This window comes from Pholis gunnellus (genome assembly GCF_910591455.1).
Source record: "Pholis gunnellus genome assembly, chromosome: 16".
NCBI classification, from domain to species: domain Eukaryota; kingdom Metazoa; phylum Chordata; class Actinopteri; order Perciformes; family Pholidae; genus Pholis; species Pholis gunnellus.
In genome coordinates this window covers 566,275-593,943 of record NC_136543.1, presented here as the reverse complement: position 1 = coordinate 593,943, position 27,669 = coordinate 566,275, and the positions used below count along the sequence as shown (strand labels likewise).

Genomic DNA, 27,669 nt, shown 5'->3' with positions numbered 1-27,669 from the left:
GTCTTGTCGGTAAAAAAAAAGACATTCCTTGAAGTATGTTTTATGTGGGAGATGAAAAACCTCGAGCAAATTAGTGCAAAGCAATTCCACTCATCATCCCCACTCCCCTTCTCTTGTATGCAAATCATATCACTTTTTATGAATGATTTTTATCTCAATATATTATAAAATAATAAACAATATATCCACTACTTGAATCGTTGTTTTTAGGTATGTATATGTCATTATTTTCTTTTCTTTCTTCTTCTGCCTTCATGTGTGCTGAAAGGCTCAATTCATTCGCGTGTATTTGAGGATGCTGATGTACGTTTACAGAGTGTGGACACACCCAGTGTGTGTGTCTTAAGAGCTTGAGGAAGCCGAAGCTGAAACACTGCTGCTACACACTCACTCAGTCAGTGCTCAGCAACAGAGCAGCAGTGTGTTCTTGCTCTCAGCCATCCCACCCTCATCCTCAGAGCCTAACATAGCAGCAGCAGCAGCAGACATGGTACTCCACCACAAAGAGTTCACCAATGCAGGCAAGACAACTGGCCTGCAGATTTGGAGGATCGAGAATCTGGAGCTGGTCCCTGTGCCAGAGAACTTGTGTGGGAACTTTTACACTGGAGATGCTTATGTGATTCTCTACACTGTCAACCAGAAGAACAGCTTTTTCTACCACTTGCACTACTGGCTGGGTAAGTGAATAAAGCCCTGGCCCTTCATAATTGGGTGAAATTCATGATTTTCCACTCATGCAAAAATAGGAAAATGATTGAATGTTAATTGGACTTAACATTTAGTCATAAGGCAGTCATGAGAGAGAAATGTTGTAGAAAAAGTCCTCCTGGGTAAGAGATATATATCACATCTCACTCTAAAGAAACACTCTGCAGCTTCCTCAGGCATGTAGTGAGGAAAGCAATACAGATTTATTATCTCCATGATCAGGCTAGGGTCAAACTTCAGTTTAAATATTGGTTTAATGAATTAAAAATGAAAGAGACACTGCATACTCAAATGAGTCTGTTGAGCTGTAAACTACATGGTATGACTGTACTGTGAAGACACACATTCACATTTCTTACCAAATTTAGAAAGAATCTGCATTTTATGGTTTAAAAAGGCTCAACACGTTTTAAATCATCCCTTGCATGCATGGCCGATTCTGACATAGAGTTGGAGTCAGAGGTAGAAGGCCTAACCCAATTGGAACGTTTGCTGGCATTGCCCCTGAAACATATTTTAACATTTTTCAAAATGATGCAGTGGGTGTAGTTACACTTGAACAGGTCAACTTTTCCAGTTTGACTACTCACTCAGCCAGTGAGTCTTGGCATGCAGTGACATAACAAGTATCCTACGAAGTGTTTTCCACATAGAAACATGAATGCACTGACTGTCTGTGTTACAACAGGTGCAGACCCAGTGCACTGTCACTGTCAGCGGTCAATAGCACCAACTTTTTATTGACTGATGCCTGGTGATTCTTCAGCCACAAAAGAATTCACTTGTTGTAGTAGAAGATTAACTTTAAAATCAACAATTGGTATATTTTTCTAATTTCTTCCTCTCCCCGTTAATTTGTGAAATAAGTGAATCATTGGTATGCCCCTTTATTGGACCATGAACAAATATTTTTGAAAATAAAATCTACCCAGGAAACTTCTGGTATAGAAGGATATGGAAATTCAACAATTCTCTTCTAAATGATAATTAATTCAATGACACTAATAAAACACTAGCAAAATAACTCCTCAATGGTTTAAATGGCTTAAACAATGATTAGGCTAAATTGGAATTCATTAATAAATATAAGGAACAAGAAATTGACTTGATGCACAAACTTGACCTTTTAGTAACAAAAGAAAATTAGCCTTTGGAAGAACTCAAATTAAGACATCCAGCCACAACTACATCAAATTTATTTAGGTCTAGCAAAAGAAGCATTCATTAGGTCACCAGACAAATCTCTGGAGGAAAGGGAAAAGATCACTAATTATTGTTTTGCTCTTGAGAAGGAAAAGGAGTTTTAAAAGGTAATCATTAACTGCTGTCGATATTTGATAGGACGTTAAAAATGTCCCAACTGGCAGAGGATACAACTCTTTCTATTTGGTTTAAGATTGAATGTGTGCAAATGTGACTTTTTGTCTCTCCATAATTGATTCTGTAATATATATATAAGAAATACAGTATACAATATAGAATACAATAAATACAATAAAAGTTCTTTGGAGACCTTTGGAGGTCTTTCTTTTCTTTTCATTTGACAAAGCAGGCACATTAACCAGCAGGGAGCTAATGCTAACTGTTCACAAGTGAGTGAAGTAGCATACAAGCAGCTTGTGCAATACTGGGAGAAACAGACAAAAGGGGCCAGAGAGAAACAATGACAAGGTGTTAACAATAAGGGACAGAAATGTTCCAGATGTGGCAGGGTGCATGCTAAAGAGGACAAATGTGCCGCATGCGATGCAGAATGCTATAAGTGTAAAAAGCGGGGACATTTTGCAGCGGTATGCCGTTCCCGCGTCGTCATTAAGGTCACTGCACCCTACGAGGGAGGAGACAGGAGACATGTTCATTTCCTGGGAGAAAATAGAGATGTGGACGACTCAAACAAGGCATGGACGGTAAAACTGCCACATGTGCAAGATATTTAAATACACTGAAACGCCTGAAAACTGGTGCAACCAAATTAGGCAGCCCAGGAGGTAGAGTGAACTGTAAGGGTTACAGCTACTACTGAGTGTAAAAAGCAAATGTTCAGGTTTGAAGTAAATGTGATAAAGGGGCCACATGGCAGCAACCTGCTGAGCCGTAATGCAGCAATCGCTATGGGCTTAGTCAAGCGAATAGAAGAGATCAAAAGCACAGAGCAGTTGAGTGATGCCAGCCCAGCAGATATAGGCAGGCTGAAGATAAAGCCAATCAAAATCAGACTGCAGGAGGACGCTGTACCTACAGTGTGACTACTGCAAGGTGTGTGTCGGTGCCTATGCTCTCTAAAGTAAAAAAAGAACTTGACCGCATGGTAGCCAGTGTGATAGAGCCAATCAAGGAGCCCATGGAGTGGTGTGCTCCGATGGTTGCTGTACCCAAGAAGAATAAAGACCAGCCAAGGATATGCGTTGATCTAAAATGCCTGAATAAGGCAGTGAAGAGAAAGAAGTTTATTCTGCCCACCATAGATGACATGCTACCTAAACTCACAGGCGCAAAAGTGTTTTCCCTTTTGGACGCAGCAAGTGGTTTCTGGCAGATACCACTAGACAGAGAGAGTGACAAACTTACTACCTTCATAACTCACTTTGGAAGGTATTTCTTTAATAGACTGCCATTTGGAATCACAAGTGCACCAGAAATCTTTCAACGTGAAATGACTGAGCTCTTGAAAGAAGAAGAAGGCCTGGCGATTTACATGGACGACATCCTTATTTATTCAGACTCTAAAGAAGTCCATGAGGTGAGGCGCCAAAAGACTCTGGACGCACTGGAGAAAGCTGCCATGACAAATATATCCTGTGTCAGTGACGACTCAACTACCTTGGACATTGCATTGATGAGCATGGCATTCGGCCAAATGAGGCTAAATTGGAGGCCATCACTCAGCTTGAGCCACCAAACAATGTCACTAATCTGAGAAGGATCCTGGGGATGATACACTATTTAGGCAGGTACCTGCCAAACCTGTCTGAGGTCACCAAATCCCTCAACTACTCAAAAACGACGTGACATGGGCATGGAGGGCAATGCACGAGGAGGCCTTTAAGAAGGTAAAACAACTCATCGCTGAGTCACCTGTATTAGCATTCTACGATGTAAGTAAGCCCACTACTAGCATCAGTGCAGATGCTAGTAGTTATGGCTTAGGTGGAGTTCTGCTTCAGAAACATGATGAACAGTAGCGTTTTGTTCCAGAGCACTCACTGATGCTGATAGCAGATACACTGTCTAGACATCCCCAGGCTACTGTCACACAGGAAATCGCAGAGCTGACCAGTGAAATAGAAGCCTAGGAGATAGCATTCCACGAGTCATGGCCCATTTCACCCACCAAACCCGACCCGGTCAAACAACAGACCCTACAGGATGCAGAACTGCAGATGGTTCAACACTACGTGATGTCGGGATGCTGTTAAGGTGTCTGACAAGGTAAAAGCCTATTACACTTCCAGACATCACCTCACAGTTTCAGACGGACTGGTGTCGTATAATGATAGAATGATAGAATAGTAGTGCCACGGATGATGAGGCCTGAGATATTACAGCACATACATGATGCCATCAAGACATAGTGAAGTGCCGGGAGCTGGCTAGGTGGAGTATGTGGTGGCCTGGAGTAAGCAAGCACATCCAGGACGCTGTCAGCACATGTAAGGACTGTCAGGAGTCCAAGCCGACGCAGAAAAGAGAACCTCCGATCACTAGCCCAGACTATTTTTCACGATATATAGAAATAGCGTACCTCAGCGACATGTCAGGCGAAACCACGAGAGCTAAGCTGAAGAACATCTTTGCTAGATGGGGGTGCCCAAATGAACTCCTCACAAACAATGGCCCCACATTTTCAGGCAGAGCTTTCATGCAGTTCTCTAAGGAGTATAGTTTCAGACATATCACTTCCAGCCCTCACTACCCTCAAGCAAACGGTGGGGCAGAGAGAGCTGTGCAGACAGCCAAACGGATCCTGAAACAAACTGACCGTTTCTTAGCCCTCTTGGTTTACAGAGCGACCCTGCTTCAAAACACGGGCGTGAGCCCAGCTCAGCTCATGCTTGGCAGGCAAATCCATACTACAGTTCCTACACTGGAGGCTAATCTACAACCTGGATGGCCAGACCTCCACAAAGTGAGACGGAACGATGAGAGGATGAAACAGAGCTACAGGCGGGCCTACAATGACAAGAATAACGTCAGAACTCTACCAGACCTTCAGCCTGGAACCAGCGTTGCTATGAAGCTGGATGATGAGAGAGGCTGGACAAAGTCTGCTTCGGTCCTTAAGCAAGGTGACACACCGAAGTCATACTTAGTCCAGACGGATAAAGGAGTACTGCGCAGGAACCATCTGAGACCTCTCCACAGCCCTCCAGAGACTTTCCAGGAGGGAAGGGACAGATGTATAGTGAACGATGGAGAGTTGAGCTCACCTGGTTCCGATGCAGATGCACCTCCTGTTACATCTGTGACACAGACTGCAACATGCACCACCTCCAGCGGCAGAGTTATGAAACCACCAGACCGATACGGAGAGTATGTTCAGTAGTTAGAACATAGCCTGCATCAAGTGGCAGAATAATCCACTGCAGCTATGTTGGTGACTGGTAGTCCATCACCATAGTCCAGGACTGGTTCATGTTAAAAGACTGTTTCATTAATAAAACTGTTAAGTGCCAGTGTAAGTACCACAAGAAGTTTAAATCCTAAAGAGATTTTGAAAGTAAATGTATGTTACGATGAAACTGTGTTAGTTAATAGAGCATTTGTTTTAAGTTTTACTATGAACAGTTAGTCATGCAGAAGACGTTGACAGACAATATTATGCCTTTGCAGCATGTCTTAACAGACTCAAAGAAAGGGTGATGTATTGGATACTATTTTATTGAAGTGCAGAGCGGAGTGATCAGGTGTGTGTGATATCAGGCGAGGACGTGTATATAGTCTGCAGTCCGCACCTGGATTCGTAAGAATCCAGTCAGTCTCAGTAGTCGGTGTTATGCTAAGGTTGAGCTAATAAAGTTAGCCAAAGATACAACGACCTCTTATACTCATTTTACACATAACACTACAGGCGATTGTTATATTTATAGCCTTTATGAGACTGTACTCTGGAGTGGAAACCGCAGGCTGTACGAACATGTTTAATGCTATTGAGCCCCGTGACACTACTCATTCACGAGCCCATTTCACCAGACCATAATTCCTGCTTTGTTAAAGAAAACAAAAGCCCAAACAGAGAATCAAATGTAAAAAAACATTTAACAACATTTAACAAACAAATACAAATATTTTAAAATCAAGGAAATTTCTCTGGCATTAAAAAAGGTGCTGAACCGTGGCACCACTGTGTTGTATTGAACCGAACCGTGAATTTTGTGAATCGTTACACCCCGAATTATGTAATATAATATAAGGAGACACCTAAAGAAGCAAGGGTCAGTAAATAAAAAATGTAAATATGTTTGACAAACAATTATTCAATCTTGTGAATATAATACAAAGAGATGGGAGAAATGTAAATGATGTGGACAGTTGTTCATCAACAGTTAAATTTATCCAAAACGTTAGGTCAGTTAGTATTAACATCTGTTTATATTGTGTATTTTTTTGTTTTTTTAAACAATGACTTAAGTCAGAGACATTGTTTGGTAATTATGGGTTAACATTGGTTAACCCATAATTTCTTTTTAAAAAACACATAAGTTCAAATTATTCAATATCTATTTTGGTGTATTATGTCCATGGCACCCTTGTTCTAACTGGCCGTGAGCGACCCAGCACTGCGTAGCTCAATGCAAAGTTTTTGTTACACGCTCTGTTTCTATTTATTCCGGACGCTCGCTTTGAAAGCACTGCAATGGACAAGGAACAGCTGATTGGTTACATTACAATGAGAAGGTATCTTAACGATGGCTCTTCATTTCACCAGAAAATTCAAGAGGTGGCAGGAGGGAGAATGCCATGGAGCTGCTATGTTGACATAGCTGGCCCTCAGCCCATGCTTTTAGTACATGTCCGTGCATGTGAGCGGCCTCATGGTTAGCTCACAGCCGCTGAGAGCCAATCAAAATGCTCCCTATCTCAGATCTTTAAATGTGTCTATCCACACTGACTGTGAGATCCCCCCCCACGGAATCTGGATCGAAAGCTGTTTAACTCATTGCCTATGCCTATACAAGCAAAATATGGCTTTCAAATGCATACATTGTCCTCTTGATGAGTACACACATTATACACACAGTACTGTAGAACGTAGAATGCGTTGCATCTGAGGTTTTGATCAGTGACCGTACTTCCTTCCTGAAACTCTCTCCATTTCCTCTGAGAGTAGAAAGTCAATACGACTAAGATGTTTTCTTCTTCTTGCCTTCTAACTGAGAACCCATCGACATTAATAATTTACTGTTATACATGCAAATGGACACCTCACATATCCTTCCTGTCACTGTGTGTAAAGATGAAGCACTTTTCATCCATCATGCAGTTTGAGTAAATGCAGAGCGACTGTGAGGAACGTTTTGCTGGCCCTGCTGTCAGACACTAACACTCATAGGCTGTATTCCAATCATCAGTCAGAAAGGATGAGAGCCCAACAACCAATTTGACATCATACTGTTGTTCATTTATTCGTGCATTGTCACCTTGGACTGTTTTTGTGTGATGAAACTTCAAATAAATAATGTAAATTTCACACAAAGAATAATTGAGTTTTTGAAATGATAAGTGTCTTTCAAGCTGAAATGAATCAGCCAAAACTAAATAATTGGTTTACAAATGTTGCATTTATCTATCACCTGTAACACATCACATGCTTTTGTTTGAGGCTTTTTGAGTTATTCATTTAAGAAAGATAGTTTTATCCACAGATATTTTCTTCTGTAGTTTTCTTTCACTTTCCATTGTGGACTGGAAGCAACACTTTCTGTGCTGATTCTTAAAACAGACACGAGGGAGCAAGTGGACCATAGGGGTGATATTAAGAAAGATATTAAGAAGAACCTTGTGCAAAAGCAAGCATTTTGGCAAATGCTGCCATCATTAGCATGTAGCTGGTTAGTTTGACAGCTTCTCATTGTGCTGACAGGGGAAATGGCAGAACCAGTTTGTGAGTCTTTAAGGCAAGCCTCAAGTCCTTGAAGGTTGATGCCAGGTTCCTGACTGTTAACCATGAAATGACATGCTGGCATTTGAGCATTTTCCATTCCAAATTGTGACCCCCTTAAGACCTTAAACTGACATTCAAGAAGTGTTGAAATGTAAGGCCTGTCTGGTGTCGTCTTTATCTATTTCCTCCTGTTCTGCAATTTTCCCAGGTTAACACTTGTCTGCTGGTTTTGCTTTCAGATTGCAAGACTAGGTAAACCACAGACAACTTTAAGGAGCCTGTGCATTTGTTGTTGTCTTTGCAGCACACACTTAGCTCCAAGTCTGACTTATTTTTTTGATAATTTAACAAAATATAGAGCTTCCAGGAAATTGAAATTCAAGAAAAATGACTCAGAGCCTACAGTATGCTGTAGCTTTTTTACCAAAACCACAATCTTTTCCTAAACCTAAACAAGTGTTTTGTTAACACTACAGGGGCTTACAGGCACACTGATAGCTCCATTCGGAGGAAATCACACCAAAAATAACTTTAAAAAAATTCTTAACCAAGTATTTGTGTTAGAAATTGATGCATTTTGCCTGTGCTTGTTCTTTAAAGGAAAGGAGTGCAGCCAGGATGAGAGTACCGCTGCCGCCATCTTTACTGTGCAACTGGACGACTACCTGGGCGGAAAGCCGGTCCAGTACCGAGAACTGCAAGGGGTCGAGACAACAGCCTTCGCCAGCTACTTCAAGGGAGGGATCACTTACAAAGTATGGATCATTTTCATTACTGGTCTGAAAATGCAATCAAGTGACTTGTGCTGGACATCTTGTACAGTTGTGACTTTACTCTGAAATATAGTAACTGTTATATTTGCTTATACTGGCCTTTTACTAATGAACACTTCAGTAGCAGCCCCTAGAGGTGGCAAAGTCCTTTACTCTACACAATACAGACGCGTTGAACAGATTGAACACCATCGAGATGATTTGATACTCTTTAAACTCGCCTGAAAGTGTAAATGTTGATGTGAGGAAAGGCCATGGGGCTAACATGACATTCACATTGACATTTTTTGACTAAGGTTGGCACTATCGGGGAAAGATGATTGAAATTATGAATTAAATCTGCCCATTACATTTTCATATTTCTAATGTTAGGTAGATATTTTTAATCATCGTCCAGAGGTCACAGCATATTTCTTTTCACGCAAGTGCAGACTTCCGTTAGCTGTAGTCTTTGCGATGTGTTCAAGTGCAACTTTTTGGCCAAGAGATTAGATTTAAACTATTATTGACAATTTTTGTATATTGCTAAGTTTGCTGTCTATCTGTCTGTCTGTGTATCTATCTAGGTACATCAGTGTTGGTCGGTCTGCCATTTAGTCACTAATAGATTGTCAAGAAATTTGATTAATTACCGAGGATAAATCCTGATGACTAGTAAGTCAGATGGATATATAATATAATAAGATGGAAAGTTTAGATTTTGGAGTGAAATTTCTCAACAGCTGTTGGATGAGTTGCCATGAAATTTGATGCTCCTCTTAGGCCACGTCCACACGACTCCATTTCCACTTGAAAACGCATATGTTTTGCTACATTTACACTCAGTGTCTGCGTTTTCGAGCACTGAAAACGGAAGAGTTTGAAAACACTCCCGAGGACGGATACGTTTGAAAACGCCGGGGTTGCGTATTCGTGGTGGACAGCCGAAGAAGGATACGTTTGGAAACGATGACGCCAACACCCGTGTTCGCTACTTGATGAATGTTATCTTTATAAACATTAAATATTATCTTAGCTATCTTGAGCTCAATGGTAAAAGAATATTGACTGTATATTGACCCATAAACCTGTTTGCAGGATTATACTTGGCTCCAGGGAACAGTGACTAATGGGACAGAAGAATAAGTAAGTCTAAAGTAAACAGAGAAATGGAAGACGGTTGACAGAGTTCTCTGCCCCACAGACAGGAGGCGTGGCCTCAGGTTTCCACCATGTGGTCACCAATGACCTTTCAGCAAAAAGACTCCTACACATAAAGGGCAGACGCGTCGTCAGGGCCACCCAGGTCCCTCTCAGCTGGACCAGCTTCAACAGTGGAGACTGCTTCATCGTTGACCTCGGAGATGTAAGGACACAGGATTTTCTTGCTGTGTGTTTGCAGTTGAAAGGTGAAGCAAACTGGAGAGACAAGATTGTATGTTGACAGTGGTTCCCTGTCTGTCTGTGTGTTCACCAATCTGTAGAAGATCTATCAGTGGTGTGGATCCAAGTGTAACAAGTTTGAGCGACTGAAGGCGGCACAAGTGGCCAGAGGTATCCGTGACAACGAAAGAAATGCCCGTGCCGAACTGATGGTTGTAGAAGAAGGAAGTGAACTGTCCGAGTTAACTGATGTGAGTCTCAGCTTTTTTTGTCATCAATTTCACTTCTTTTTCACAGACATGTCCCATGATTCTGTCGGAAAAGGAAAAACTATTGATTCCAGCCATAATCATAATAAATAGTAAATGATATTGGGTGTGAAACATAGACTGTATAAAACATAGGCATAGTCCCCCATGACGTCCCCCATGGGTTTCTGAAGAGCCAAAATGAAGCTCAAAGAGGCCGGTGTCGACACAGCCTGACCCCTAGCTAATCCATCAATAGGCAAAGAATAGGAGTGTGGATGAAGCTGAGTTGGGCTGAATAAAGCCTGGTTGCTGAAACACGCCCAACTAGGTTGAAGCTACCAAGCTAGCTAAGTCTAACAAGCTAGGCTGTTGCTGACCGGCTAATCTTATCCCTGTGGTCTTGTTGCTCCCGGTATTCAAATAAAACAATTGTAACAAGACTCCTTCATTCAATCAATCAATTTATTTGTTGCATGAAATCATTCAAGGTAATGTTACAAAGTTGCAATCCCGCCAGCTCCTTCAATTTGTGCATTAGGGTTAATGTTATTCACCATAAAGCAAACACCTCATTTTTTCTTGCCGAAATGGTAAATGGGTGTACTTGTATAGTTCTTTTCTAGTCTTTCCGACCACTCAAAGCTTTAACACTGCATGCCATCATTCACCCATTCACACACATTCATACACTGATGACGGGGCTACCATGCAAGGTGCCACCTGCCCATCAGGACTAACTGACACCGTAGGCACAGCTATAGGAGCAATCTGGGGTTAAGAGCCTTGCCCAAGGACACATCGACATGGACTATCGGAGCTGGGGATCGAACCGCCGATTCTCTGATTGAAGGACGACCTGCTCTAATACTGAGCCACAGTCCCCGAAGCCCTCTGTTCTGTCAGATCGCAAAATAAAGAAAAAGAGTAGTGTTAAAACGGCATTCTGGTATTCCAGGTTTAGCCAAGTTTCATGGACACAGTTCCTGATATCTCAGTGAAAAGTGATGCCGGAGGTATAGAGGTCACCCAGGAGCAGCTCCATCATCCAGCACATTGGCCAGCAGGATGTTTACACAGCAAGTCTTATTTGTCTGACATTTGCATGAAAGATTCTCCATAACACAAACATGTTAAGTTTAGTGACTTGATTTAGCCGAGCTAGCAGACAGCTAGTGGCTGTGACGGCAGCCACCTGTCCCTCAAAGCAGCCATTCCTGCTTTAATAACTTTAAGCCTTATTAGAATTTAAAAGTAAATAGATTATATGAAATGACCTCAACTTGTGATGAAAGAGTCTGGAAGACGTTTAAACCAGGGAGTATAAAGTATAAAATAAATACACAAAATTATACATCATATTTTTTGTCGTTTTCATGGTAACGTGATATGTTGCAGCAAAGTACTGTCCTATTCCTATTCACACCATCTCAAGCCCTCACAGCCTCTCACACTCACACACTCACCAGGTGACGTCAGCGAGTCCTTGAGGGTTCAGGGTTTGAGGCTTTAGGGGGGACATTGGGACTGGGCCCAAAACCATGTAAAGTTGTGCTTTTTAACATGGAGATTCACTCTCTTTTAGAGCCTGCCTCAAGTGGCCATTCGATGAGCTGCATTTTTTTACCCTTCCGCATTGGCTTCATTTTTCAGCCTCAGAGACTGTGCTGCCCTTGATATAGCTGCTGTATGTAAAACTCTGAATACGGTTGTCTCTTCCCCACAGATCTATTTACGGTGCAAGGAAACTAAAACAAGACATCTAAAAAGCATATTCAACAGTGCTTGTTTTTAACACATACAGATATACACAATACAAATATACCAACTCAACCTTTAGTATGAATTAAATCCTATTCGTTTTACTGTTACATCTTTCATGTATTTATTGTATATTTTATCTCAAATATATTATGTGGCATGGTAATTTAACTTGTTCATCTGTTTATTGTAATTATTGTTATGTGAAGTTCCAATGGCCTCTAGGAACAGTGTCGTCATTAGCAATAGTAACTTAGTAGATTTTTTGCATTAAAGTTCACAGAATGTAACGTCTGAAAAAATAATAATAAAACGGCATTAGATGTATGCAGATATCGCTGGGTTAACTCAGATATACTAAAGCAGCAGCTCCCAGAGCTCACTTACTTCCTGAATAGTGGTCACACATACGTTACTTACATCATGTGATTCTTAAAGTGACCACAACGAAATACAGAAACACTTACAAATATTTCATATTTACTTAGTTCTAACGATACAGAGGTTGCCGCTTGCCGCTCAAGGCCAATTTACTAACTTTTTAAATAAATTATGTTAAATCAAGTTTCACAGGCTTTTGCAAACTCCATTCAAGTGAATGTGATGTTCAGATGGTTCATGCCTGTGAGTACAGAGCTGTAGTCAGGATGATGTTAGCCTATGAAAGCAAATCACTGTCAAAATCCGAGAGAGCAAATGAGATCCACGTGCGTGCGTATTTTACTTTGATGAGCGCTTTTACATCACTCCGCGAGCAAAATTCACTCTCGCGCAGCAAAAGTCGCTCTCGAGTCTTTTTTCTGCTCTCGAGTAGTTTTTCTTTTTGACAGTAAGTGGGCGGACCCAGTCTCCATTGTATCTCTACATCTAATTGGTTACAATGCTCGTCTTTGGATAAACCGGATATCACTGACGCAGACGTCAGGGGGAGATTTTCAGATTGCACTACAGGTTAGGGGCAAATAATGTACATTTTACTGTACGGGTACTTTTACTTTCTGCACTTAAAGTACATTTTGCTGATAATAACATACTTGACTAAGGTTTTGAATGCAGGTATTTTACTCGTAGTGGATTATTGTTCCATCAGTATGGTATTAGTACGTTTACTGCAGTGAGGATCTGAATACTTTTTCATCCACTAACTACTTGTCAGTGATTTAACAGTTAATATAGAAACAGTGGTCCCTAATCTTGGCTCCAGATCTTTGAGCAGCTCCAAATTGTTGCTCATATTATATAGAACTACATTATATCTCTTCTGTAAACACAGTATGATTAAATATGATCATATCATGTTTTAATCAATTAAGATCAAAGAGTGTCTTTGAGCTGTTTGTCACAGTTTGACTATCAAACACACATTGTCTGTAATAGAATGATGGAGTGAATTTAAACCAATCTGAGCAACTTTACTTTAACACATTTTTAATTATTGTATTTAACAACGCTATTAACATAATTTGTATTTCATCGGCCTCTACATGAGGTGTATGGACTAAAACAAAAAAGCTACAGTGGGTTAATCGGAGAGTATTAGAGGTGTTGGTAAGTGTAGATTTCTACTTTGGACAGAGAAAGGATGGCTGTTTCTTCCCACTTACAGAATTTATGCTAAACTAGGCTAACCAAATCCTGACTAAAGCTTTGTATCTAAGAGACATTGGAGTGGTAGCTGTGGTGGAAATTATTCTTATTTATTTCCCTGTGAGAAATAAACGTGATAAAGCTCTCAAATGTCTTTAAGTATTTTATTGAACAGACACTTAGAATATTCAGCTGAATGGATAGAGCTCTTTTCCTACAGATGGTCCGGAGGTCTAATCACAAGTCTAAGTAGTATATATGCTTCACACCAACTGCACATTAATTTGATATCACGCTATCACTTGTCAATGAGCTTCCCCATCCGTACATCCTGTCTGATCAGTACTGTGTATGTGGAACTTTCTACAGAGATGGGAAAGAAGCGCGATGACTCACTCATTAGCTAATTCCATCATCAGCTCCAGAAAAATGTTTTACTCCTTAAAAAATTGACGATGGAAGTAGCAGTAACGACTGAGTCATCATTCTTGCTGTATCGGGAAGAAAGAAATTGTATAGAAAATGATATACTTGTCATATCATTTTATCACACTAACAGGTCCTTGGAGTCAAACCAGAACTATCAGAGGGAGATGGTGATGATGATACAGAGGCAGACGTGTTCAACAGGAAAATAGCCAAACTATACATGGTACAGTATTCACTCATACAAAATACCAGAAGTTCAATTCAACTCCTGTCTTACTAAAGATCAAAATTTAACAGGCACAAGAGAATCTGAACATTAATTGAACACAGAACATTTTTGGAAGGATTGGCCGGTTGGCTGACTTAGCAGGAAGTGATAAGAACATAAATACCCAAATTACCGGTATACTTGTCATGGAATATTATCCATTCTTTGAATCACATCAAATGAGACACTGAGAAATCTTATCTCATGCAGTTTATCAAGTGGGGTGCTGCTCTGTGACATGGATATACATTATTTTCAATTATCTAAATCTGCATAATTTCATACAATAAAGAGTTTTGTTGAAAATAGGACTTGGCTGCGGCTTGGGTTGGATTCAAACCTTCGACCCTTTGCTGCGCGTCATCCCCATCTCTCTCCCCCATTTTCTATAATTCTCCAGCTGGTCTAATACAGGCAATAAATATTAGTATTCTTATATATTTAAGAAAAAAAAGGGAAAAGGTCTCTCTGCTAACAAGGTTATTATATCTTTTGAATAAACTGTCTGTGAGAAAGCTCGTTAGATTGGTCGCAAACAGGACTATTAGTTACATTACATTACAGTCATTTAGCAGACACTTTTATCCAAAGCGACTTACAATAAGTGTATTCAACATCGGTATTCAAGAGAACTACTAGCCACCAGAAGTCATAAGTACATCTCCTTTTGTTCACCCAGTTTATTTAAAAGATATATTTGTACCATTGACTGTTGTCTCATAGTTCAATCCATTCCTTTTTGTGGAGCTCTGGATGGTGAAACACATCTAATAAGCTACCATAACTTTCACAAAAGTTAAACTTGATGTAAAAACTTGAACAGATTTGCTTCCACCAATGAAGTCTATTCATTGGAATTAAATGATTATGCGGCAAAATGGTGCCGTTTATATGCTGGTGTGACCAGGCCTAAAGGCATAATAGTTCTTAAAGTTACTACAGGGAGCTTTCATTTTGTGTTCCTTTTGGATGAAAGTCCCATTCCTTTGTCTCAAAATCAATGAGTTTTCGGTTAGATGCCTGAAATAAGGTCTGTGGTTAAAACAAGCTTAAGAGATTGTAACGTTTTTGTCTATAACATAAAATACGTCACCTCTCGTGAATTTTGAATCTAAACTTCATCACGCTGACTAGTCCGATAGTCCGATCCTGTAGTAGTTTAATTATAGCCTAATGTTAGCTTTTTACTTCTGCCGATTGCATTTCAGCTCCAAAAATTATAAGAGTGGTGTTATTTTATGAAGATTATCTTGCTGAACAAAAAGTGTAAGTATCATATACTTGTGTTTGTCACAGAGCTTATTTTCTGCTGTAATTCAAAAGCCAATGGAAAAATCCCATTGGCTTTTTGTCGAGGGAACCCGTGTGATGGTAACTTAGAAAGTTGGCCTAAAAAATATGTCATGCCTGCAGCACTCTAAAGTTTCCATTCTCTCTTTGTAATATGGGCTAGGTGATTTATGAATTTGTGTGTTACCAGGTTTCTGATGCGTCAGGGTCCATGAAAGTGACTGTTGTCAAGGAGGAAAACCCATTCCTCCAGAGTGACCTGCTCTCAGACGAATGCTTCATTCTGGATCATGGCAGAAACAAGATGATATTTGTATGGAAAGGTATTCAGATGTTTTAGCGTCTGCTTTGAATGGTGTATTGTCTTTGTGACTGTGCATAAGGATTTCAACATCAATCGCATCGCATTTATCTCCAACAGGGCAAAAGGCTAACCCCAGTGAAAGAAAGGAAGCCATGAAAACAGCTGAGGGCTTCATCAAACAGATGGGCTACCCTGCAAACACACAGGTTTACTTTCATTTTCACTTTTCTATTGTTTGTTTGTTTTATTTGAAAGAAATGCTTTATTACAGTGTAGCGTCCAAATCAGAATGTAAACCTTAAGTTGACGCGTGTTTCTGGTCCTATAAGCACAAAGCTCACACCGATACCGCTCGTAGTTGAAAGCAATACGTGTTTTTATTGATCCAATTTCCTTCCATATGTGTTAGTGAAACAACTTCCTTTATTCTTAAAAGTATCCCGATTACCTCGCACACTTTAAGGATCCACAGGTTAATCCACATAGCACATTCCATCTGACACGGTCGGAAAACTGGGCAGCTCCATTCTGCTTCAGATACTACCAAACCAACCGTCACTAACTGTCGCCACTCCACATACTACTAACCAACCGTCACCAACTGTCGCCACTCCACATACTACGAACCAACCGTCACTAACTGTCGCCACTCCACATACTACTAACCAACCGTCACCAACTGTCGCCACTCCACATACTACTAACCACCCGTCACTAACTGTCGCCACTCCACATACTACTAACCACCCGTCACTAACTGTCGCCACTCCACATACTACGAACCAACCGTCACTAACTGTCGCCACTCCACATACTACTAACCACCCGTCACTAACTGTCGCCACTCCACATACTACTAACCAACCGTCACCAACTGTCGCCACTCCACATACTACCAAACCACCCGTCACTAACTGTCGCCACTCCACATACTACTAACCAACCGTCACTAACTGTCACCACTCCACATACTACTAACCAACTGTCACCAACTGTCGCCACTCCACATACTACTAACCAACTGTCACCAACTGTCGCCACTCCACATACTACGAACCAACCGTCACTAACTGTCGCCACTCCACATACTACTAACCAACTGTCACCAACTGTCGCCACTCCACATACTACTAACCAACTGTCACCAACTGTCGCCACTCCACATACTACTAACCAACTGTCACCAACTGTCGCCACTCCACATACTACGAACCAACCGTCACCAACTGTCGCCACTCCACATACTACTAACCACCCGTCACTAACTGTCGCCACTCCACATACTACTAACCAACCGTCACCAACTGTCGCCACTCCACATACTACTAACCACCCGTCACCAACTGTCGCCACTCCACATACTACTAACCACCCGTCACCAACTGTCGCCACTCCACATACTACTAACCAACCGTCACCAACTGTCGCCACTCCACATACTACTAACCACCCGTCACCAACTGTCGCCACTCCACATACTACAAACCAACCGTCACTAACTGTCGCCACTCCACATACTACTAACCAACCGTCACCAACTGTCGCCACTCCACATACTACTAACCACCCGTCACTAACTGTCGCCACTCCACATACTACTAACCACCCGTCACCAACTGTCGCCACTCCACATACTACTAACCAACTGTCACCAACTGTCGCCACTCCACATACTACTAACCAACTGTCACCAACTGTCGCCACTCCACATACTACGAACCAACCGTCACTAACTGTCGCCACTCCACATACTACTAACCAACTGTCACCAACTGTCGCCACTCCACATACTACTAACCAACTGTCACCAACTGTCGCCACTCCACATACTACTAACCAACTGTCACCAACTGTCGCCACTCCACATACTACGAACCAACCGTCACCAACTGTCGCCACTCCACATACTACTAACCACCCGTCACTAACTGTCGCCACTCCACATACTACTAACCAACCGTCACCAACTGTCGCCACTCCACATACTACTAACCACCCGTCACCAACTGTCGCCACTCCACATACTACTAACCACCCGTCACCAACTGTCGCCACTCCACATACTACTAACCAACCGTCACCAACTGTCGCCACTCCACATACTACTAACCACCCGTCACCAACTGTCGCCACTCCACATACTACAAACCAACCGTCACTAACTGTCGCCACTCCACATACTACTAACCAACCGTCACCAACTGTCGCCACTCCACATACTACTAACCACCCGTCACTAACTGTCGCCACTCCACATACTACTAACCACCCGTCACCAACTGTCGCCACTCCACATACTACTAACCACCCGTCACTAACTGTCGCCACTCCACATACTACTAACCACCCGTCACCAACTGTCGTCACTCCACATACTACTAACCAACCGTCACCAACTGTCGCCACTCCACATACTACTAACCAACCGTCACTAACTGTCGCCACTCCACATACTACTAACCACCCGTCACTAACTGTCGCCACTCCACATACTACTAACCAACCGTCACTAACTGTCACCACTCCACATACTACTAACCACCCGTCACCAACTGTCGTCACTCCACATACTACTAACCAACCGTCACCAACTGTCGCCACTCCACATACTACTAACCAACCGTCACTAACTGTCGCCACTCCACATACTACGAACCAACCGTCACTAACTGTCACCACTCCACATACTACTAACCAACCGTCACTAACTGTCGCTAAGTGTCCTTGAAGTGACGGCAGTCTGACACTTACGTATATTTCTTACTATAACAAATTATAACAACATCCTTGTAACATTCAATGTAGAAACAGATGTGATTAAAGTTAAACATGTAAATACAAGTAAATATGTAATAGCAAATAGAATATGGCTCTTACATACAGGTTCTGGGGATTAAACCTGAAAAGTCTTTTCAATATTTTTGATGTTGTTGATTATGATTTAATTCTTTCAGTGAGCAAAAATACTTGACTGTAACAAAAGCTGTTGTGAAAAGTATGTAATGATTGAGTGTTGCAACTGATAATCCTGCAGATCCAGGTGCTACCAGAGGAAGGAGAGACTCCCATGTTCAAGCAGTTCTTTCTGGGCTGGAAGGACAGGGACCAGAGTGAGGGTTTTGGGAAGGTATTTGTCACAGAGAGAATTGCGAGGATCCAGCAGAGGGAGTTTGATGTCTCCAAACTCCATGAGTCCCATCACATGGCCGCCCAGTACAACATGGTGGATGATGGGAGTGGACAGACACAGGTGACTAAATATACAAGAAGTTAACTTTTAAAACTATGCCATGGTGCAATGTTGAAGAAAAAGCTGAGTAGCCTTGACTTCCAGTCATGAATTGCTGAAGTCTCTTTGGGGCACAAAGTATGCATTTCCCTCTACCTCTTTCATCAAACTAGTTGTCCATTATGGGGTTACAGAACCCACGTTACTGGGTACCAAGAGGGGAGAACTGGGATTTCTCCTATGAGCAAATGCGGAGCCATTGGAGGTTCTTGACACAAGTTAAAACAGAGGTTACCTCGATGAGACTCCAGTTTTGAGTCCAAACACCATCATGCCTATATCACAAAGTAATAAGATCATGTACAATATATTGATCTGGTGTTGCAGTGATGAAGTCAATGGGAGAAATCTGAAACTGAACACTAATACAAAACTGTTATTGGTGTAAATTTTGTTTTTGGAGTTGGTGGAGACCAAACCATAGAAGGAGAGTAGAAATACATGAATTAATCAGATGGATACAAACAGGACTCCAATGGCATGAAAATGTTGCTCTTTGCCTTCTTGATGTTGGCTGATATCAGACAGAATTGTCAACAAGTTAAACTCTGTTTCCATCTTCAGTCTGATATTGCCTCCATTAATCAATTTCCTTGGGGGTTGGGGGTTTCGATATTTGCTAACATTATGACTAGAGACCGTATCCATCAGAATCGAACAGCATTTTAAGTCGACAGGCGATGTATTATTCAGCAGCCCAAACACCAAAGAGAGGCCACTGAGTGAAGGAGTGAGAGATGTCGGGGTCTCCCTTATAGACCCGCCGTCTATTCTGGGAGGATTTGTGTAAATGTTTTACATTACTTTTCGGGTGGAAGATTCACAGAGTGTTGTAAAGACGTGGCAGTCAGAGCATTATGTTACAGTTACAGACACAAATGAGGAAGAGGAGAGAAAAGAAGAGAAGAAGGACCGTGAAACGGCATCAAAGACACCACAGAAAAGCTGTTTCCCAGCCTCAATAGCAGCATAAATGTTGTATGTACCGGTCTTCAATGTTGTTATTACTGACAACGGCTTTAGTCCCGCTTGACATAATTGGCTACTCATTAGTCCCCCGCTGCGCTTATTTGTCGACTACTTTTTAATCGAGAAACCGCAGTTTCATGTCACGAGGCAAACGAATCAGTCGACTCGAATCTGATGAAGTGGGCGGATGCAGAGCTCTGGACCCAGGCAATATGCTGGATGTGCCAACAGGCAACGGTTTGCTAACACATTAGCCAAAAAGAGCTTTCTACGGTGTATGTCAGATTTGATGTTTAGACCTTGATCTGCTGTTCCAAAATGACCACAAAAGCAATAATATGTTGCCAGAATTCTCTCTTTGACACTATCCTTACATGTGGCTCTTAAAGTAGTGAATATTGTTTCCATCTTTTAGATCTGGAGGGTGGAGAGCAGTGGCAGAGTTCCTGTCGACCCAAAGGGCTACGGTCAGTTCTACGGGGGGGACAGTTACATCATCCTGTACAGCTATGGGAAGAGGCAGATCATCTACACCTGGTATGACACCGTTCACTGAGCTGGTTTTTCATACGCAAAAAAGAGTGTCACTTCCTCTGTAATATGGTCTGATGCTCTGCACCAAGCTTCCTGATATATGTCGATCATATCTGTGGTTTATTAGCGCTCTGTAGAGCTAAGGGGAACTGCAGGGTTGATGATTCTCTGTTGTTTTGTCACTAAGACGACTCTAACATCACAATTATTTGCTTGACTCATTGTTGATGTAAAATATAAAAATATAATTAAGTTTGGCTTAAAGGTTTACTCAGTATTGTCACATGTCTCTTCTGGCCTGTAGGCAAGGAGCCAGATGCTCTTTGGATGAGCTAACAGCTTCGGCCTTCTTGACCGTAGAACTGGATCGTTCACTGGGAGGGCATGCAGTTCAGGTACAGCCAGTGTGAAACGGAATAAAACGCATGTGCAATGGATGCCTGAAATAGCTCATGAATCTGTCTCTCTGCCTAATTAAGTCAAATGTGGTTTGCAATGATTTGTCACACTAAACAGTAATCCAGTAAACTACATGCTTAGTGAATTTCTTAGTTTATCACAAACAAACAGTTTTGGCTGCAGCTCGGTTCATATGTTAATTAGCAGACTTCAGAAGTGCTTGTAGGTGGATTTGTACAGAGCCAGGTTAGCTAGTTCAGGTTAGCTAGTTCCCCCTATTTCCAGTCTTTATGCTAAGGTAAGCTAACTGTTTCCCTGGCTGTAGCTTCAAAACGAATACGCATATTTCCTAAAAGGTCAAACTATTCTTTCAACAAAAACAGCACACAATACAATAACACTGCTCAGAGTTAAAAAACAAACAAAAACCAAGACTTAGAGGCAGTGTACTGTAGGATTAAAGCAGCAGAAAGATAAAGGTTTTGGCATCAATTTTCTTTGGAATTGCCTACAGATTGTGTGTGTGTGTGTGTGTGTGTGTGTGTGTGTGTGTGTGTGTGTGTGTGTGTGTGTGTGTGTGCGTGTCATCAGGTCAGAGTGTGCCAGGATAAAGAGCCCCCACATCTGCTGAGCCTCTTCAAATCCAAACCCCTCATTGTATATAAGAGTGGTACGTCCCGCCTCAGAGGCCAGACCCCCCCACCTCCAACCCGACTCTTTCAAGTACGACGGAACCTGGGCACCATCACCAGAATCGCTGAGGTGAGCATTTTCTTGCTGCATGGCAGTAGATATTTATAATGGGCATTTCGTCCGTTTTCAGGTAAAAGTGTTGGATGTCTCATATGTTTCAGGTTGATGCTAGGGCATCCAGTCTGAACTCTAATGATGCCTTCCTGCTGAAGATGGCTGATGGCCGGGGCTATCTGTGGATGGGCAAAGGGGCCAGTGAAGAAGAGCAAAAAGGAGCAGACTACATGAGTAAAGAGCTGAACTGCAGCAGCAAACACGTCATGGAGGAAAATGAACCAGGTCATCACCTACATTTCACTACAATGCATAAAACACAAATACCTTCTGCTGACGGGGGAGTTTGGATGATGATGAAATTCAAACAAACAACATGAGTGACAGCTGTGACTCAAAGCCAGTAAAACTGGTCCTAAAATAGACCTGTGAACTCGATTTGCATGGCTAGCAGTGTATGACTGCAGCAGGATGTAATGATTTAACACAGGATGTGTCAGACAGCTGGACTAGTCCTGCCTGCCTATTTGCACTTATACGCATAATTGGGCTATTTATTTTAGAATGATTTATACTATAGGCAAACAACCTTCCATATTTTGCAAAAATCTGAAAAATACCTCTGTCAACAAGAACATAAGCAGGAACAAGCATGAGAAGAATGTGTGCTATGTAAAGTCAGATGGCAGCCGTGTATTTACTGTAAAAAAAAAAAAAAAAGAAACGTCGTGGAGCTGATTCGGGGCCTGCGTGATGCAACAGAGCAGAGAGCCAGCAGCTACGGATCTGGTACGGCACCCACCATCAAAGCGACCACACCCTTAACTATGCTTAACTTTAAGCCTTGATATCATTTCAACAGGGGAGTTTATTAAAGATTCATCAAATGTCATTCAAATGTCAGTGTGTTTTGTGTTGCAGATGATTTCTGGGCAGCATTAGGGGGGAAGACAGAGTACCAGACCTCAGAAAGACTAGACAGTGAGACCATCACTCACCCTCCTCGTCTGTTTGGATGTTCAAACAAAACCGGCAGGTTCATAGTAAGTATTTCACCTCCGCGGCGGTACTGGTCGTGAAAGTTTTGGTTGATTAGACAACGATTCTTTCTTTAAATACACACAAACTTGAATCCAACATATTGTAGCGAATGGATAAATGGAGGCAGAAGATGTTATCTTTCAGTCAGAAATGCACACATTCAGCGACACACAGGAGCTCTCTCAAGCTGGGCACCGGTTCACTCACAGCACGAGACTAGCCTGGACCTGTCCCTCCAAGCCTCCTGCACACAAAGAGGAGGACCCGCCCCTATCGCTGCTGTGCCAATCACGAGGCCGCATGTTACACGCTGGCTCTGTCAGGTTCCCCGTGATTAACCGAGAGCCTATTCAGTCCCCAGCTGACTAAGATCCCAGACACAAGAACGCATGCTGCAATATTATTTGAAAAGATGATACCGTTGTAAAAAACAAACAAAAACAACGACATTTACTTCACCCAGGAATCCTTGTGCAATCATTCCAAGATATTCCTGCTAAAACACTGCAGCTCCTATCCACAACAGCCAACTACTGAGGCCAGTGTATTATTATGCCAAGTGTTTGGACATCGTTATGAGCGAAAATGAATCTTTTTGTAACTCGACCAAAAACCATGAATCTGTCCATTATTGTAATAGTTCAGTATAATATGCAAGATAACAGGTGTGTGTATGCATGGCAGTGGCACTAATAGGCCATCACTCATTTCCATTTCCACATTTATGTTTAAAATAAAAACATCAATTTGAATAGCTTGTATGCATGATTATCATGCAATTGACAGACAATGATGATATTGGCATTGGTATCAGCTGAAGGTATGTTTCTAAATGTCAGTGGCACGGCCCCCCTACTCACTGTACCTTCACATGTTTAAAATAACAACATGAGTATATGAACCTGTGTATTATTTGAATAGCTTAGTATTGAATGCACAATAAAGAGGTATGTTTATACATGGCACTAGGCCCCGTTTAATATAAAACACAATGTTATATAATATATATAGTCGGGGGTCCCTGCTCCATCTCTCTATCAGTTTGGGGGTCCTTGGTCTGAAAAACGTTGAAGACCCCTGGCCTCCGTCATCACCTCTTTCTGATGTCATGGGATTAAGTGAAAAGTACATGTAATGGGTGCTTTGTGTTGCTACGTTCTTTTGTGTATACAAGGGCGTGATAGAACAAGAACATTTGATAAACTACAGTATGCTGAGTCAGCCCTTCTTTCCTCTCGCCCTCATCTAAATGATGCTTCTTTAAAGCCTCGATTGAAAGAGCATGCACTATTCCATGACCTGCTTTAATCCCAGGTGATAATCATTATGTTTTGAAACAACAGTTACCTGTTGGTTCCTCGTGTGATCAGTAGAATCTGTGAGAAACATTGCAGTGAGAATGGGATGTTGTGGAGCAGTATTCTAAGCAGTGCCATCATGTGTGCAGATTGAGGAGGTTCCAGGAGAGTTCACACAGGATGACCTGGCTGAAGATGACGTGATGCTGCTGGATGTGTGGGACCAGGTATTGTACACAGCTGTAGCAAAGGTTAGGTCATCTCTGGACAAACTCCACAGTCACTCTAATGCTCTGTTGCAGGTGTTTATGTGGATCGGAAAGGATGCCAACGAGGTGGAGAGGACTGAATCCATTAAATCTGGTGAGCTTTTGGATTTTTGACTCATCTCCATGTGTTGCTGTCTTAGCTGTGTTGCTGCACCAGCTGTTGAACTCGATGCGCCCAACTCCTAATAATCATATAACAGCAGCAAATTTACATAGCAATTTTGGTTTGCAGACTGGAAATTCTGTAAAAACGTGCCTTACATTTGGATAGAAACTTGATTATTGACTGGAAGCACTTGAAGATGTTATAAACGTCATTTTAGGAGAGAGACGCTGAAAACTAATGAACCAACATGCTGCCTGCGCTAAGGTTTAATATACTGTATTACAGTCAGCTGTCAGTTACAAGGGGTACATCCCAAGTCTCTTAATTGTCATTTCCTCGTTCCTCTCTCCTTGCATGGTTTCCTCCTTGCATCCCTGGGGGAGGGACTAAGACGCAAGGAAAGAACCCAAGCGAGGGAAACGGGGATGCAATTAAGAGACTTGGGATGTACCCATGGTTTGTAAGCCTGATCTGTAGGACTGAGTCTGAGCTGAGTCCCTGCAGGGTCCACAAAACACGTATCGCTCTCTCATCCATTCATCAGGGGTGACTGTGGCTCAGTGCTACAGCAGGGTCGTCCTTCATTCAAAGGATCGGCAGTTCGATCCCCGTCTACGCTAGTCCATGTCCATGTGTCCTTGAGCAAGAAACGTAACCCCAAATGTCTCCTGTAGCTGTGCCGAAGGTGTGTGAATGTAGTATGAATGTTAGTTAGTCCTGATGAGCAGGTGGTACCTTGCATGGAAGCCCTGTCATCAGTGTATGAATGGGTGTGAATGGGTTAGTGATGACGTGTAGTGTTAAAGCTTTGAGTGGTCGGAACACTCACTTACCACAAAATGTGTCTTCGTTGAATTTCACATGTATAAAACAATAACCTCTTACTGCCACATGAGGTTACTACTAACATGGGACACTAACTTATTGGCAACACCACCCAGATGTAGCTGTTTGCTTCCCCTTAACAGTGACTCTTCGTCTCCCCTGCAGCCAAACGCTACATAGAGACTGACCCGAGTGGCCGGGACAAGCAGACTCCTGTGGTGGTGGTGAAACAAGGCCATGAACCTCCCATCTTCTCAGGCTGGTTCCTGGCCTGGGACCCCTCCCACTGGGACTCTGTCACCAGGAGCATGAAGTCCATGCGTCTTTAGATTCAGAATATACACCCACGACAAGTCAAACAGGTTCCTTTACATAACCAGTGTGATCAAATAAAGATATTCAGTTGTTTTCTGTGACATTTTTTATTGAAAATTGTGTTAGTACTGTTATTTTATCACATGCAGGCACAACTTTCACATTGACATAATGACCCCCCTTATTTTCAGTCTCTGAAGTTTTGGGAAGGTTGGGAATCTCTGGTCTTTGATTTGTTGCTGGAAATACTGTAGCTACTTCGGAATAATTCTTATAAAATGATTTTATTTGACATGTTGCTTGTATCCAAACTTACTTTTAAAAGTTAAGTGCTATAAGACTTGAGATTGATGTTGATCTTCTAATCTCACTGTTGGTAAGAAAGGGAATAAGTGTATTTCCCATGTCAGCATGTCAGGCAATCATTTCTGGAGAACATTTTCTGTGTTGATGGCACTCAGATACTAAGTACAGATACATTAAATGAGCTAGTAGAATCCACTGGAAAGACTTTTACCTCTCATCTCTATTTGAGATTCAAAAGCACTTAATAAATGGTATATAACTCACTTTAATGTATCTGTTCGAAAGTATTTCAAGTGATTATGAATTGATATTATGAATTGACGTATCAGTTATTAATTATATAGATTCAGTGCATCTTCTAAAAGGATGAATAATTCGGACTACTGCAACAATTAATATGACACATGTTGGATAAGATTGCATCAGTTCAATTAATTATCTTAAGGATATAATCTAGATGTTTCACAACTTCTGAAGCATCCTTCATTTCATTTTGAGCTGGTAAAATGATGTTCAAAGTAAACTGCATTAGAAATTAGACTTTGTGATTGTTTAGAAAATATTATATTAATAATATATCAATAATATATTCAATAATGTCTAAATAAAAAACATTGCATAAGAAATTTCACTCTTACAGTCACACAAAGACTCAAAAACTGCTTTTGTGAATCTCTGAGTCCACGTTTAAAGCAGAAAGCTGAAGAAGACGCATCAGTAATCAAAATGTGTAATGTAACGTGTGATCTAATTTGACATTTTTTATACTTTCACTTTGCCAAACTTACAAATCTTTTCAACATTTACAGAGTTCAACGTCTCATACAGAATGTTTTCACGGATTGAGAAAGGGTGACGTACCAGCACAGGTTTGGATAATATTTCTGAGCATCATGTTCAAACCTTCTTGACCCTATTTGAGCCCATAGATGTTATTTCAGAATCATACTTCAGCCATTAGATGTTCATATCAAACTACTGGCAACATTGGGATTCAATAATTCTTGTTTTGGTATAACGTCACAGGTGTTACTATTACAGTACCGGGTCCACTGGAGGATTTAGAGCATTAAGAAAGTCTCCTGCAGGCTGTAAGCAGGCTGGTCATGGTCAACTACCACAGACTGTATGTTAGTCAACTATCAACTACACACTGACTGAAATTCTCATCCCAGTGTCATTACCTGTTCCTGCCACATGAGGTCACTGTGTGACATGTGAGAATGATTATGGGAACCAACACTCGATGTTGCAGCTATGTGATGTGATGAGACCTTGATCAAACAAAAAGTAGTTCATATGTTTTATGAGAAACTAGTTGTTTTGGTCCTTAGATATGATTGGAATCATTTAGATTCTTGATTCTTTGTAATTGTTCGTTCATTTCTTTTCTTTTTATCAATCAGTTTGTATTAAAAAATACATTTAAATGTATATAGTGTTTAGTGTATTCATTTGACAAGAATACAGGAATAGTTTAACACATTGGGAAATACACTTCGGCTACATCCACACTACTACGTTTTCCTTTTCAAACAATCTCCGTCAGACTAACACGCCTGAAAACACATATCTCATGACCATTCACGTACACTAGGCATGAGGATAACATTGTAAACAGGAAGTATTGTCTACTCTGTGGATGGTTGCTTAGTTACAGAAAATACAATGGATCTCTGCCGTAAAACATTGAATTGCACCTTCCGGATTGCGAATGAGCGAGTCCATGGCCAAAT

At 41.5% G+C, this 27,669-nt stretch overlaps 1 protein-coding gene across 2 annotated transcripts; it reads left to right on the top strand.

The window, feature by feature from the left end:
- Positions 1-407: 407 nt before the first annotated feature.
- scin (scinderin) lies at positions 408-26,468 on the top strand. 2 transcript variants are annotated; one of them, XM_079175588.1, is made up of 16 exons: positions 408-680; positions 8,414-8,568; positions 9,770-9,931; positions 10,050-10,199; positions 14,104-14,196; positions 15,722-15,854; positions 15,953-16,041; positions 18,870-19,085; positions 20,509-20,630; positions 20,932-21,022; positions 21,618-21,788; positions 21,881-22,058; positions 22,695-22,816; positions 24,262-24,339; positions 24,415-24,475; positions 25,478-26,468. In XM_079175588.1, the coding sequence occupies exons 1-16, from the start codon at positions 488-490 to the stop codon at positions 25,639-25,641; spliced, it is 2,178 nt and encodes a 725-aa protein (XP_079031714.1). In that variant the 5' UTR covers positions 408-487; the 3' UTR covers positions 25,642-26,468. The 2 variants fall into 2 exon arrangements, with proteins under 2 accessions (XP_079031714.1, XP_079031715.1); XM_079175589.1 differs by lacking the exon at positions 14,104-14,196.
- Positions 26,469-27,669: the final 1,201 nt, after the last annotated feature.